Here is a 14368-nt window from a genome sequence, read left to right as displayed (position 1 = left end):
ATTCATTACACTTTTTTGCACCTTCTATGGGGTTAGGTATGTCTCTGAATTCTTTACCATAACAGGGAAGAATATGCATTGTCTTTTATCTATTCCCAAAATAGTGACTAAATTTCACATGTCTCACCTTACGAATGAAAGCCCTGCGGATATTTTTGTCATCCCAGTGGTTAGTAGGAAAATCCTGGTTATCAGAGTAGGAGGGTGGTCCATCCTCATGGTAAGCACTGAAACCTACAAATAAACCAGAAAGGGAATGTGAAAAAGTAAAAAAATCACCTTGAATTTTACAACTACACAGAAAAATAACGTCATTCTATATGGGGACCTTAATTGCATGATTCGGATGGGCAGAGGGGAGGGTCTGTATAGGCTTTATGTGCCTTCACTTTCTATGTTACTACCAAAAAGAATTAGATTTCATACTGAGTCATGAAATACAGTAAATTGGAGGACAAAACACCTTGCTTTAGTAAACTGGAAAAACAAAGAAATTACGGGAAAATTAGGTTCTTACCTTGGTAATTTTCTTTCCTTTAGTCATAGCAGATGAAGCCATTAGGTATGGGTTATGTCCATCAACCAGCAGGGGAGATAGAAAGCACTCAAACTTTCACAGTGCCCTCTTGGCCAGCTAGCTCCACTGCCTCTTCAGTATTTGAAGCTTCCAAAGCAGTATGGCAAACCACAATGGGAATCACAAGAGCTTTCCTCACAGCGAACGATGGCCCATCACAAGGGCATGAACTCATAAAGGAGGGAATGCACATCCTCCCGGAGGGAATAAACTCATCCTCCTTATTGTATAAGTGGAGGGGAACACACGCGCCTCCTGGAGGGAATCACACATCCTCCCAACACACTGGAGGGAATGAACTCATCCTCCTATTTATAGAACTGGAGGGGAACACACGCGCCTCCTGGAGAGAATCAACACATCCTCAAAAAAAAAACATGCTGGAGGGAATGAACACTTCCTCCTAAATTTAAACTGAACATGAATCCTGAAGATTGTTTTCCAACTTTCTCCCAAGGAAGGAACTTCAGGAAATTAGAACAGAACCTGAAAAACAGATTCACAGCATACAGACAATCATACAGGGAGGGCTCATGGCTTCATCTGCTATGACTAAAGGAAAGAAAATTACCAAGGTAAGAACCTAATTTTCCCTTCCTTGTCATCAAGCAGATGAAGCCATTACGTATGGGATGTAACAAAGCAATCCCTAGATAGGGTGGGAACAAGCCACACCACGCGCTAGCACTTGTGCACCAAAACGCGCATCCCTCCTGGCAGCCACATCCAGCCTGTAATGTCGGGCAAAGGAGAGCTTAGAAGCCCATGTTGCTGCACTGCATATCTCTTGAAGAGAGAGTGCTCCAGTTTCAGCACAAGAGGAAGAAATCGCTCTAGTAGAATGTGCCTAAAAGGCTACAGGCGGAACCCTGCCGGCCAGCAGATAAGCTGAAAAGATAGTTTCTTTGAGCCAGCGGGCAATAGTGGCTTTAGACGCTGGAGACCCTCTGCGAGAACCGGATAGCAAAACAAACAGATGATCAGAAGTCCTGAAAGAGTTAGTAACTTGCAGATACTGCAGCAGAGTCCTGCGCACATCCAAAAGGTGCAGCTGCCCAAAAGATTCTGGAAACTCTTCCTCTGAAAAAGAGGGCAAGAAAATAGGCTTGTTTAAGTGAAAGGCTGAAACCACCTTAGGCATAAAGGAAGGCACGGTCCGAACCGTGACTCCGGACTCTGAAAATTGCAGAAATGGGTCTCTACAGGTCAGCGCCTGGAGCTCTGACACCCGTCTCGCCGAGGTAATGGCCACCAGAAAAACGGCCTTCAGTGTCAAGTCTTTCTCCGATGCTCGCCGAAGCGGCTCAAAAGGAGATGCCTGCAGGGTTTTCAAAACTAGCCCCAGGTTCCAAGCTGGACAGGGTGCTCGCACTGGAGGTCGGAGCCGAAGCACCCCTCTAAGAAACCGTGCCACATCTGGGTGAGCAGCCAAAGACACGCCTTCCACCTTACCACGAAGGGAGGCCAATGCTGCCACCTGCACCCGCAGGGAATTATAGGCCAAGCCTTTTTGTACACCTTCCTGCAAAAAGTTCAGAATCGGCGAGACAGGAGCCCGCATTGGAACAATGGCTCTGGAAGCACACCAAGACTCAAACAGGCACCAAATCCTGGCATAAGCCACGGAAGTGGACCGCTTGCGGGCTTGCAGGAGAGTGGAAATAACTTTATTGGAATAACCTTTATCCCTCAATTGCGCCCTCTCAATAGCCATGCCGTAAGACCCAAGCGGCCGGCGTCCTCCATGGCTACCGGTCCCCGAGTCAAGAGGTTCAGTACCAGAGGTAACGGCAGAGGAGCCTCCAGGAGCATCTGTCGGAGGTCTGCATACCAAGGTCTCCTTGGCCAATCCGGGGCGATGAGGTCCACTTCTCCTGGGTGCAGCCGAATCCACAAGAGCAGGCGCCCTATCAAGGGCCATGGGGGAAACACATAAAGTAGACCCGGAGGCCAGGGTTGAGCCAAGGCATCCAACCCCGCCGAGCGAGGATCTCTCCGTCTGCACGGGACTTTGGTATTGGCACTTGTCGCCATTAGATCCATCACGGGCTTGTCCCATTTGGCACAGATCTGCAGGAATACTTCGTCTGCCAGATTCCATTCTGCTGGATCGATCTGATGCCTGCTCAGATAAACGGCCTGCACATTGCTCTGACCTGCAATATGAGCTGCCGACAGACACTGAAGATGCAGCTCGGCCCAGTGGCAAATCAGTTCGGCCTGCGCGGCTAGTGCTCTGTACCTTGTTCCGCCTTGTCGATTTATATAGGCCACCGTTGTCGTGTTGTCCGACATCACTCTGACAGCCAATCCTTCCAGGGTCACTTGAAAGGCCAGAAGCGCCTGAAGGTAAAATTATGTATCATACCTGATAATTTTCTTTCCATTAATCATAGCTGATCAATCCATAGACTGGTGGGTTGTGTCCATCTACCAGCAGGTGGAGATAGAGAGCAATCCTTTTGCCTCCCTATATGTGGTCATGTGCTGCCGGAAACTCCTCAGTACGTCGATATCCAAGCTCCATCCGCAGGACTCAGCACTTAGAGAATTACACCCACAAAGGGACACTCTGCCCAGCTCACCACCGCCGAAACGGGGGAGGGGAATTAACCCAGCTCATCCCCACACAAGTGGGGGAGGGGAATCCGTCCAGCTCATCCCCGCGGAGCGGGGGAGGGACACCACCCCGCCGATGCGGGGGGATCTGGCTTATCCTGCAACCGCAACCGCGGGAGGAGCTGACTGACCCTAACACCGCCGAAGCGGGAGGGGTACAAAGCTGCCCTACAGCCGCACGAAGCGGGAGGGAGCGCCGGCAGAATTTATGTCTCAATCCAGCCCCGTAAAACGGAGGGGAGAGGAATGCAGCAGCTCACTGTAACACAAACTCGTCTCAACTCTTGAAGAATCCAATTGAAAAAACTTGAACACGAAGTCCTCCTGAACAGGAACTGAAGACTAAACTTGAATCTGAAATGCAACCAGAATATAAACAGTACAGGTATCTGGGAGGGGCTATGGATTGATCAGCTATGATTAATGGAAAGAAAATTATCAGGTATGATACATAATTTTACCTTCCATATCATCATGCTGATCAATCCATAGACTGGTGGGATGTACCGAAGCAGTACTCACCCAGGGCGGGACATTGAAATCCCTGACCGCAACACTGAAGCTCCAAACCGGGCCTCCGCCCGATCAGCCACAGTCAAGCGGTAATGTCTGGAGAAGGTATGGGCCGATGCCCAAGTTGCCGCCTTGCAAATCTCTTCCAAGGAGACGGACCCGGCCTCTGCCATCGAGGCCGCCTGAGCTCTAGTGGAGTGAGCCTTCAGCTGAATAGGCGGCACCTTCCCCGCGGCCACATAAGCCGCTGCAATGGCTTCCTTGACCTATCTTGCCACTGTAGGCTTAGCAGCCTGCAGACCCTTACGAGGACCTGCAAACAGGACAAACAGATGATCCGATTTCCGGAAATCATTGGTCACTTCCAAGTATCTGATGATGACTCGTCTTACATCCAGATATTTGAGAGCAGAGTATTACTCTGGGTAGTCCTCCCTACGAAAGGAAGGGAGACAGAGCTGCTGATTCACATGGAAGCGAGAAACAATCTTGGGCAGGAAGGAAGGCACTGTGCAAATAGTCACTCCTGCCTCAGTGAACTGCAGAAAAGGCTCTCGACATGAGAGTGCCTGGAGCTCAGAAACTCTTCTGGCTGAAGTGATAGCCACCAAAAAGACTGCTTTCAACGTCAGGTCTTTCAGAGATGCCCTCGACAAGGGTTCAAAAGGCGGCTTCTGCAAGGCTCTTAGCACCAGGTTGAGATTCCACGCAGGCACCACTGAGCGCAGAGGAGAGCGCAGGTGATTAACTCCCTTGAGAAAACGTACCACATCTGGCTGCGAAGCCAGGGAAGCACCCTTCAGGCGGCCCCTGAAGCAAGTCAGAGCCGCTACCTGGACTTTAAGGGAACTGAGCGACAGGCCTTTCTCCAGACCTTCTTGCAGGAACGCCAGCACTGAAGAAATTGGAGCAGTGAAGGGAGAAAGTGAGCCTGCTTCACACCACGCTGCAAAGGTACGCCAAACCCTGGCGTAAGCAGTAGAAGTAGAGCGCTTCCTCGCTCTCAGCATAGTGGCGATGACCTTGTCTGAGAAGCCCTTCTTCCTCAGACGCTGCCGCTCAATAGCCAGGCCGTAAGACCAAAGGGGGAGGGATCCTCCATCACCACGGGACCCTGATGTAACAGGCCCTGCTCCACTGGCAGCCGCAGAGGGTCGTCCACTGAAAGCCTGATCAAGTCCGCATACCAGGGACGTCTGGGCCAGTCCGGACCCACCAGGATTATCCGGCCCGGATGCTTTGCCACCCGGTCTAGTACCCTGCCCAACATGGGCCAGGGCAGGAACACATAGAGAAGCTCTTGTGTCTTCCACTGTTGGAGAAGAGCATCTACTCCCAGAGATCGAGGGTCCCGTCCTCTGCTGAAAAAGCGCGGCACTTGGCAATTGGCCGATGACGCCATCAGATCTAGGCTCAGCTGGCCCCAGCGCTTCGTGATGTCCAAGAACGCCTGAGCCGATAACTGCCACTCTCTGGGATCCAAGGTATGGCGACTGAGAAAGTCCGCCTTGACATTCATGACTCCGGCAATGTGGGCCGCTGACAGCTGTTCCAGGTTCGCTTCCGCCCACTGGCATAGATTCATGGCTTCCTTGGCTAGAGGGGCGCTCTTGGTACCTCCCTGGCGGTTGACATAGGCCACAGCCGTGGCATTGTCCGACAGGACCCGTACTGGCTTCAACGCCAGTACCGGGAGGAACTCCAAAAGCGCCAACCGAATGGCTCTGAGTTCCAGGAGGTTGATAGACCACTTTGCCTCTGCAGGAGACCAGAGCCCCTGCGCTGTCCTTCCCATGCAGTGGGCTCCCCAGCCCGTCAAAGAGGCATCCGTCGTGACGACAATCCACTCCGGGGTCACAAGAGGCATTCCTGCAGACAACTTGTCTGTCTTCAGCCACCAGCTCAGCGCCTTGCGCACTGCTGGGTCCAAGGGAAGGTTCACAGCATAATCCTCCGACACCGGAGTCCAGCGCTGCAGCAGAGAGTGTTGTAGTGGTCTCATATGAGCCCTGGCCCAGGGCACTACTTCCATCGTGGCCGTCATAGAGCCCAACAGCTGCACATAGTCCCAAGCCCGGAGCGGAGAGGCTACTATGAACTGGTCCACCTGAGCCTGAAGTTTGACAATCCGATTGTCCGGCAGGAACACTCTGCCCACTTGGGTGTCGAATCGAACTCCCAGATACTCCAGGGACTGAGTCGGGCGCAGCTGGCTTTTCTCCCAGTTGATGATCCACCCCAGGGAGCTCAAAAGAGCAATCACCCGGTCCACAGCCTTGCCGCACTCTGCATAAGAGGGGGCTCGGATCAACCAGTCGTCCAGATAAGGATGGACTTGTACTCCTTCCTTTCGCAGGAAGGCCGCGATGACCACCATTACTTTGGAGAAGGTCCGCGGAGCAGTAGCCAACCCGAACGGGAGGGCTCTGAACTGGAAGTGTCGGCCCAGGACTGCAAAACGCAGAAAGCGTTGATGAGGAGGCCAGATGGGAATATGCAAGTACGCTTCCTTGATGTCCAAGGATGCCAGGAACTCCCCTGCCTTCACTGCCGCTATAACAGAGCGGAGAGTCTCCATGCGAAAGTGCCGAACTTTCAAGGCCCGATTGACCCCTTTGAGGTCGAGGATAGGCCGTACAGAACCTCCTTTCTTTGGTACCACAAAGTAAATGGAGTAACGTCCCTTTCCAATCTGATTTTCTGGCACCGGAACGACCGCACCCAGGCGGATCAGATTGTCCAAGGTCTGCTGCACTGCCACAGCTTTGACCGGAGACTTGCAGGGAGAGAGTACAAACCCGTCTCTTAAGGGTCGGCAGAACTCTAGCTTGTAGCCGTCTCTGATGACTTCCAGCACCCAAGCGTCTGAAGTTACCCTGGTCCACTCGCCCAGAAACGAGGACAGGCGTCCTCCAATCTGCACTGGGCCATGGACCAGGACCCCGTCATTGGGTACGAGACCCTGGGGGGGGAGGACCGGAGGGCGCACCTCCGGGACGGCGGTCTCTGCGAAAGGAATGCTGCTTGGGGGAGAAATTCCTCTTGAAGGAAGAGGGGGCAGAGGAGCCCGACTTGCCCGGGCGGTACCGACGGGCTTCCTGAAACCGTCCTCTGGAGATACCGGGGCGAGCACTGGCCCGAGCCCTGACCTCTGGTAACCTCTTGCCCTTAGACGTGCCGAGATCGGTCACAATCTTGTCCAGCTCGACCCCAAAGAGCAGCTTGCCTTTAAAAGGCAACTTAGCCAGGCGGGACTTAGAGGCGTGGTCAGCAGACCAATGTTTCAGCCAAAGCCACCGCCGCGCAGAGACTGTCTGAGCCATACCTTTAGCCGAGGCTCTCAAGACATCATACAGTAAGTCTGCCAAATAAGCCAAGCCCGATTCCAGGGCCGGCCAATCAGCCCTCAAGGAAGGATCCGAGGGGGAAGCCCGCTGCACAATCGTGAGGCACGCCCTGGCCACATAGGAGCCGCAAACTGAGGCCTGCAAACTTAAGGCAGCCGCCTCGAAGGACGACCTTAAGGCCGCCTCCAATCTTCTGTCTTGGGCGTCCTTTAGGGCCGTGCCACCTTCCACCGGCAACGCCGTTTTCTTAGTCACCGCAGTGAGTAAAGAATCCACGGTAGGCCAAAGAAAGGCTTCCCGTTCACTTTCAGGCAAAGGATAGAGGCGGGACATAGCCCTAGCCACTTTGAGGCTCGCTTCCGGGACATCCCATTGAGCCGAAATTAAGGTGTGCATGGCAACATGCACGTGGAAGGTTCTAGGCGGGCGTTTCGTCCCCAGCATAATGGCGGAGCCAACAGGGGCTGAGGGAGAGACGTCCCCTGGAGAGGAAATCTTCAAAATGCTCATGGCCTGCAGTAACAGGTTGGGCAAATCCTCTGAGCGAAAGATCCGCGCTGCAGAGGGGTCATCCGCTCCATCCGAGCGGGAATCCGTCTCCTCCAAGGAATCCGCAAAGGACCGTTGGGAGAACTCAGATACGCTGCCCTCATCTACATCAGAGGAGACAAAGTCCTCTAAACCCTGGGAATCCACCCGAGGGCGTTTACTTCCGGGGGCCTCAACCCCTTTGTCGGACAAGGGAGAAGGGGCAGCGTTTTGCATAAGGAAGGCCTGATGCAGCAGCAAAATAAACTCGGGGGAGAAACCCCCCAGACTGTGTATTTCAGCAGCCTGGGCCACAGCCCTAGACGCACCCTCAACCGGCGCTTGCAAGAGTGGGGGAGAAACATGCTGCGCATCCAAGATGGCGTCCGGCACGACACTCCGCGAAGGAGCCGCGCGGGAAGAACGGCGCTTAACTTTAGCCGCTTTTTTGCCATCGCCCAAATCAAGGGCGGCCATGGCATGAACGTCTCCCAGCTCAAGGGCGGCCCAAGAAGAAGCCGTCCGAGCAGAGTGGCCGGCCAAGATGGCGGAGGCGAGCAGCGGGGGATGGGCGTTTATGGCGGGAAAAACCGCCGCACCGGAGGAAGACCCGGGACACTGACCGGCCTCCACAGTGACACCCGACAAGGGCAAATCAGACTTTAAAACCCCCGCATCCCCGCTAGAAGCGCACACGCGGTCCGGGGAGCGATTCTTCTCGCCCTCGCCCTCCGACGCCATAGGCCACGTGGAGATCGATCGGGGAACCCCCTGCCCGCTATAAAAAGGTAAAATTACCTGCTTCTTGCTCCGAGCTGTAACGACCTGGTGTCCCAGTGAGTAGCTGCAATAAACGTTTAAATAAACGTCGAAATAAACGCCCTTAAGGACGTCCAAATTTTTTTTTTTTTTTTTTTTTACGGAGCCAGCGGGAGGGGGGAGAAAAGGAGGGACCTGGCGCCACCAGGTTTGCACTTGCTCAAGAAGAGCCCTCAACCCCAGGTACTCAACAAAACCTAAAAATTAGGCTTGGAGACCTAGCCAGAGCTGCTGCTGTGTGTGACCACCACCTGCTGAGATAGAGAACATACTGAGGAGTTTCCGGCAGCACATGACCACATATAGGGAGGCAAAAGGATTGCTCTCTATCTCCACCTGCTGGTAGATGGACACAACCCACCAGTCTATGGATTGATCAGCATGATGATATGGAAACACCGCTTTCAACTCTAGGCGGTTGATGGACCACTCCGACTCCTCGGGTGTCCATAGACCCTGGGCATGCTTCCCCTTGCAGTGTGTGCCCCAGCCCTTCAGGCTGGCATCTGTTACCACTAGGCACCAAACGGGGAGCGTCAGCGGCATTCCTCGCCGCAGCATGCTGTCCGAGAGCCACCACTCCATGCTGAGACGGGCCGCAGGGAGCCAAGTAAGTCTGCATTGGTAATCCTGAGAAATAGGAGACCATCTCCAGAGTAGGGAATACTGTAGAGGTCTCAGGTGCGCTCTCGCCCAGGGTACCACTTCCATCGTGGCTGTCATCGATCCCAGCAGCTGGACAATGTCCCAAGCTCGCGGGCGGGGCATCCTCAGGAGCAGACGGACCTGATTCTGAAGCTTGCACCGCCTTAGCTCAGGTAGGAACACATAGCCCGAGACTGTGTCGAACCTGGCCCCCAAAAACTATAGAGATTGTGAAGGGAACAGGTGACTTTTGGCCATATTGACGACCCAGCCTAGAGATTGCAGTACTGAGACCACTCTGGCTGTAGCTTGTAAGCTCTCTGTTGCAGAGTCTGCTCTGATGAGCCAGTCGTCTAGGTACGGGTGAACCCTGATACCTTCTCGCCTGAGAAAAGCAGCTACTACCACCATTACCTTCGAAAAGGTTCGGGGAGCTGTGGCGAGGCCAAAAGGCAAGGCCCTGAACTGGAAATGTTTTCCCAACACCGCAAACCTCAGAAACTTCTGGTGCGGGGGCCAAATTGGAATGTGCAAGTAAGCTTCTTTCAGGTCTAGAGACGTGAGAAACTCTCCTGGCTGAACCGCCGCAATGACGGAGCGCAGGGATTCCATGTGGAAATGCCGCACTCTCAGGGACTTGTTCACTTCTTTTAAGTCCAGAATAGGGCGAAAGGACCCACCTTTTCGCGGCACCACAAAGTAGATGGAGTATCGGCCGCAGCCTTGCTCGGCGGGAGGCACCGGGGTCACTGCCCCTAACTGAATCAGACCTTGTAAAGTCTCCTCCACCGCCGCCCGTTTGACGGCAGAACCGCATCGGGACTCCACAAACACATCTCTTACTGGGGCGTTGAATTCTATTCTGTATCCATCTCTGATCAGGTCCAGAACCCACTGATCTGAGGAAATCTTGGCCCACTCCTCGACAAAGAGGAAAAGCCGTCCTCCGATGACAGGCATCGAGGAGAGGGCCGGCGCACCATCATTGAGAGGGTTGCCCCTGAATTCCTGGTCTTGAGCCACCGGCTGCGGAACGCTTGTCCGAGCGAAAGGAGTTCCTCTGCTGACCACGGGCACGAGAAGTGAACCCAGCAGAACGCCCCGGGCGGTACCTTCTAGCTTCACGGAAGCGAGGTCTGTACGAGGAGTGGACCGCCTGGCCCTTAGAGGAAGGCCTCTGCCTATCTTCGGGCAAGCGCTGGGGTTTTGGATCACCCAGGCCTTTCACAATTTTCTCTAACTCCTCACCAAATAGGAGAAGTCCATGAAAAGGCAACTTCACCAACCTTTGCTTAGAGGCCATGTCCGCTGCCCAGTGTTGTAGCCACAGACGACGGCAAGCCGCCACTGCTACTGCCATTTGTTTAGCCGAAGCTCTGACAAGGTCATAAAGGGCATCAGCCAGAAAGGACAAGGCCACCTCCATCCGCGGAGCCACATCCAAGAAGGGCTCCGCTCCATCTCCGGGCTGAGCCACTGCCTGTTGCAGCCAAGCTAGGCAGGCTCTCACAGCATAACAGCTGCATGCACATGCCCGAACAGTGAGACCTGCAATTTCAAAGGACCGTTTCAACGCTGTTTCCAGCCTACGGTCTTGAACATCCTTCAGGGCAACACCTCCTTCAACAGGGAGGGTAGTTCTCTTTGTCACCGCAGTGACTAGGGCATCCACTGTAGGCATTTGAAAACGAGCCATATGTCCCTCACGCAGAGGGTATAACTGCCCCATAGCCCTGGAAACTCTCAAAGGTCCCTCGGGGTCAGCCCACTGAGCCGAAACAAGCTCTAGGATGGAGTCATGCAAAGGGAAGGCCCGAGCAGCTTTCTTGGTACTAGCCATCCTGGGATTACCCGAGGAGGCCATGCCACTGTCAGGATCTTCAATCGAGAGGGCCTGCAGGGTATCTGAAATAAGCGCTGGCAGCTCATCATGGTGGAAAATCCTCACCGCGGAGGGATCATCCAGATCCTGTGGTAAATCCGCACCTGACTCTGGTTCCTCAGACCAAGAACGTCTGTCAGAGTTCTCCGAATCCTCACACCCCGACCACGGGGGGGAAAAAGGTGCACCACAATCTGAAGGGGAATTAACCCTTCTGCGCTTATCTTTAGGCCAAGCATCCGGGAAAAAAGCCTCACTGGGTAGTCCCAGGCCAGAATCCATCGGGGGGGTGGGGGCAATCAGAGGAGCCTCAGGCGACCCTTGAGGAAGGGCTCTTTTCATCATGTATGCTTTATGCAGCAAAAGCACAAAATCCGGGGAGAAAATCTCACCCTGGGCACCCAAATCCTTTCCGGTGCTAGCCACTCCTGAAATAACCTCATCTCGAGGTGCCCCACCCGACTCAGGTCTCTCCGTGTCCACGGAGGCCGCGCCATACGGTGTAAGCAAAATGGCGCCCGCTGCCAGCTCAGAGCGGGAAGAAACATCGCTCGCCATGCTCGGGCCGGCTCCTACGCCAATACAGCACGATTTACAGAGCCCTGCTGCTGATTTGCGCTTGCCACAAGTGGAACAGCGCTTTACATTGTCCGCAGCCATCACCGAGAAACGGCGGTAAAATCCAAAATGGCGGTTTCACGCCAAAATCGCCCCAATCGCGGGCCCACCCCGGAGGAGTTGGAAATCACTCTTACCTCAAAGGATCTAGTGTACAACTACGATCCTGCTGAAAATCAGGTCAAAAACCTCTGTTCCAGCGTCTCTGCGTTTAAAAACGCGACGCGACTTTTTTTTTTTTAAGCTGTGAGGAAAGCAGAGGTATTGAAGACTCCGGAGGCTCAGATGAGTGGGAAAGGCAGGGAAAGGGCGAACCTATATGCCTGCATCCACTGTTGGTGGGTAAGGACAGGGAAAGCAAGGCAATATGTCCACATCCACAGAGGTATGGGTAAGGCAGGGAAAGGGCTAACATATGTGCCTTTAAAGTGAAGCTGCTATAGCCTCCAACACCCCGGTTAACAACTGGCAAGCCAGGAACCACCTCCCGGCAGATTTTTCTGGAGCTCGAACAAGCTGCAGCCACCCTGCTAAGGGAGATAGAGAATACTGAAGAGGCAGTGGAGCTAGCTGGCCAAGAGGGCACTGTGAAAGTTTGAGTGCTCTCTATCTCCCCTGCTGGTTGATGGACATAACCCATACGTAATGGCTTCATCTGCTTGATGACAAGGAATGTCTTTTTAAATGTATTTATTGACCGCTCTCTCAGTTTGAAGCACTGCAAACATGCTCATAAGGAACAAAATAATAAAATAAAATGTATTTATAATATCTACAAAAGAAAAACCACAATGTCATTCATTTATAACCAGCCTCTCTCAATGCTTCTAGGTAGGTTATAGCCAAGATAAAAACATCTCACAATAAAACAATCACAAACAAATCAAATACATTAATACACATATTAAGACTCAAGAGTGTTTTCAGAGTTTTACTTAAAGCTAGTAGTTTGCCCATAGAGATCTGAGAAAGATATACCTCTACGTGAAAACTATTCCAGCCAGTGAAAAGACACATGCATGGAAAGATCAAGGATTAGTGACATAAGGGGCAGAGAGGTTTAACAAATCTCTCTGAACTGAATGAATTGTTAGGATTTATTTACCGCCTTTTTGAAAGATTTCACTCAAGGTGGTGTACAGTAAGAATAAAACAAACATAAGCAATTGACAATTAGAGGAGTAAAAATATTCAAATAATACAAAAGTATGGCATAGTATACTACTTACAATGTATATTAGTTGCCTTAATCACACTTTCTATAAACACATTCCACAGCTTTATTATGCATAAGAACAAAAAATAAAACACAATTCTATAACTTTTCAGTCTGCTTATCATTAGTTTCACAGCACATCCTTTGGTTCGTGTTGTTTGAAAGGTTAACTCACTGTGTGCTGTGAATGCCTTCTATTCAACATAGATTTAGTACCTAACTTCAGTATCAACTATTTTACATATTTAGATTTTTGTATGTTTTTAATTTACTTAATATGTTTTCCAATAAACCCCTGATGCAGGCATCTGCCGAAACACAGCCCGTGTCAGGTCCTACATATTTAGATTTTTGTATGTTTTTAATTTACTTAATATGTTTTCCAATAAACCCCTGATGAAGACATCTGCCAAAACACAGCTTGCGTCAGGTCCTATATGAATACTTCTGACGTACCCAATTCAGAAGACTCCTTGTGCTTGTTGCGTTCTCTTTTCTTTTCTCTCACGTCATATGATAAAGGGAGGAGAGCTGTTATATTTATTTATTGGGATTTATTAACCGCCTTTATGAAGAGATTCACCCAAGGCGGTGTACAGTAGGTACAGTTTAACATAAAACTTATAATTTTCTTAATAGTATAATAGTAAAATAACCAAGAATAAATATAATAAATGAGGTAAACTTGAAAATAGTAAACTGAAACCTAATAATAGAACTACCGTGAAACAGTATCAAAAATATACACATTTAACAGAACTGGAATTCAAATACCGTAGATATAATACAGTATTTGCATGATACTAATGATACACATAATAAACATGCATTAGAACATTCAACTAACATAGATATGATGTTAAACATTTTCTACAATACAGCTTAACATATGGCTGAGGGATCAAGAACAGATTTATGATGGGAACAAGATGCGTGGTACACTGTCAGCTGGAATAATTTGATGGTAAACTAAACTCATGATTTGATAGCATGAATATTAATTCTCTCAAATTCAATACCCAAGGACTGCATCAAAAATTAAATAAAAGTGGAGACAATGGTGAGCCCTGTGAAACACCACAATCTGCACTCAAGAACTAGACAAGCCTTGAATCTTTACCCTACTCTGAGATAAAAAGCCCTCAAATCTGTAAAGTACAGGTCCTGTAATTCCAATGTCACTCAAAATTTGAAGCAATAACCCATATCTACAAGGTCAAATGCACTAGACAAATCAAATTGGACATGAATAGCTCGTTACTTGGAAGTTAATATCAGAGAATCCACTACTGTCTCTGTGCTGAACCAATTCCTAAATCCAGATTGAAAAGGATGCAGCTTCTATACCAGTGATGGGCAACCTTTTGAGCTTGGTGTGTCAAAATTCGCCAAAAAACCGAGCATAACTCGGGTGGTGTGTCACTTCGAGAAAAAAACCATAATTTTGCGATATTTATAGTTTAAATAACAAAAATGTATAATTGTAATATATAACTGTATTTAATAAACCAAAACCTAATTATTTAACTTACCTGCTTAGTGACTTCTTTGTTTATTTATTTATTGTTTGCATTTGTATCCCACATTTTCCCACCTCTTTGCGG

General features: G+C 50.7%; 1 protein-coding gene across 3 annotated transcripts in view; it reads right to left on the bottom strand.

Annotated features, from left to right (window-relative positions):
- The window catches only part of GRINA (glutamate ionotropic receptor NMDA type subunit associated protein 1), a 146244-nt gene that overhangs the window by 50011 nt on the left and 81865 nt on the right, over positions 1 to 14368 (bottom strand). For all 3 annotated transcript variants that reach the window (XM_030220597.1, XM_030220588.1, XM_030220604.1), the window contains one exon: positions 128 to 234. In XM_030220597.1, the coding sequence (XP_030076457.1) occupies positions 128 to 234 (107 nt within the window). The remainder of the gene's footprint in view (positions 1 to 127; positions 235 to 14368) is intronic.

This window comes from Microcaecilia unicolor, chromosome 1 (genome assembly GCF_901765095.1).
Source record: "Microcaecilia unicolor chromosome 1, aMicUni1.1, whole genome shotgun sequence".
Classification (NCBI taxonomy): domain Eukaryota; kingdom Metazoa; phylum Chordata; class Amphibia; order Gymnophiona; family Siphonopidae; genus Microcaecilia; species Microcaecilia unicolor.
The sequence above is the reverse complement of the archived record's forward strand: the minus strand, read 5'-3'. Positions and strand labels throughout refer to the sequence as shown.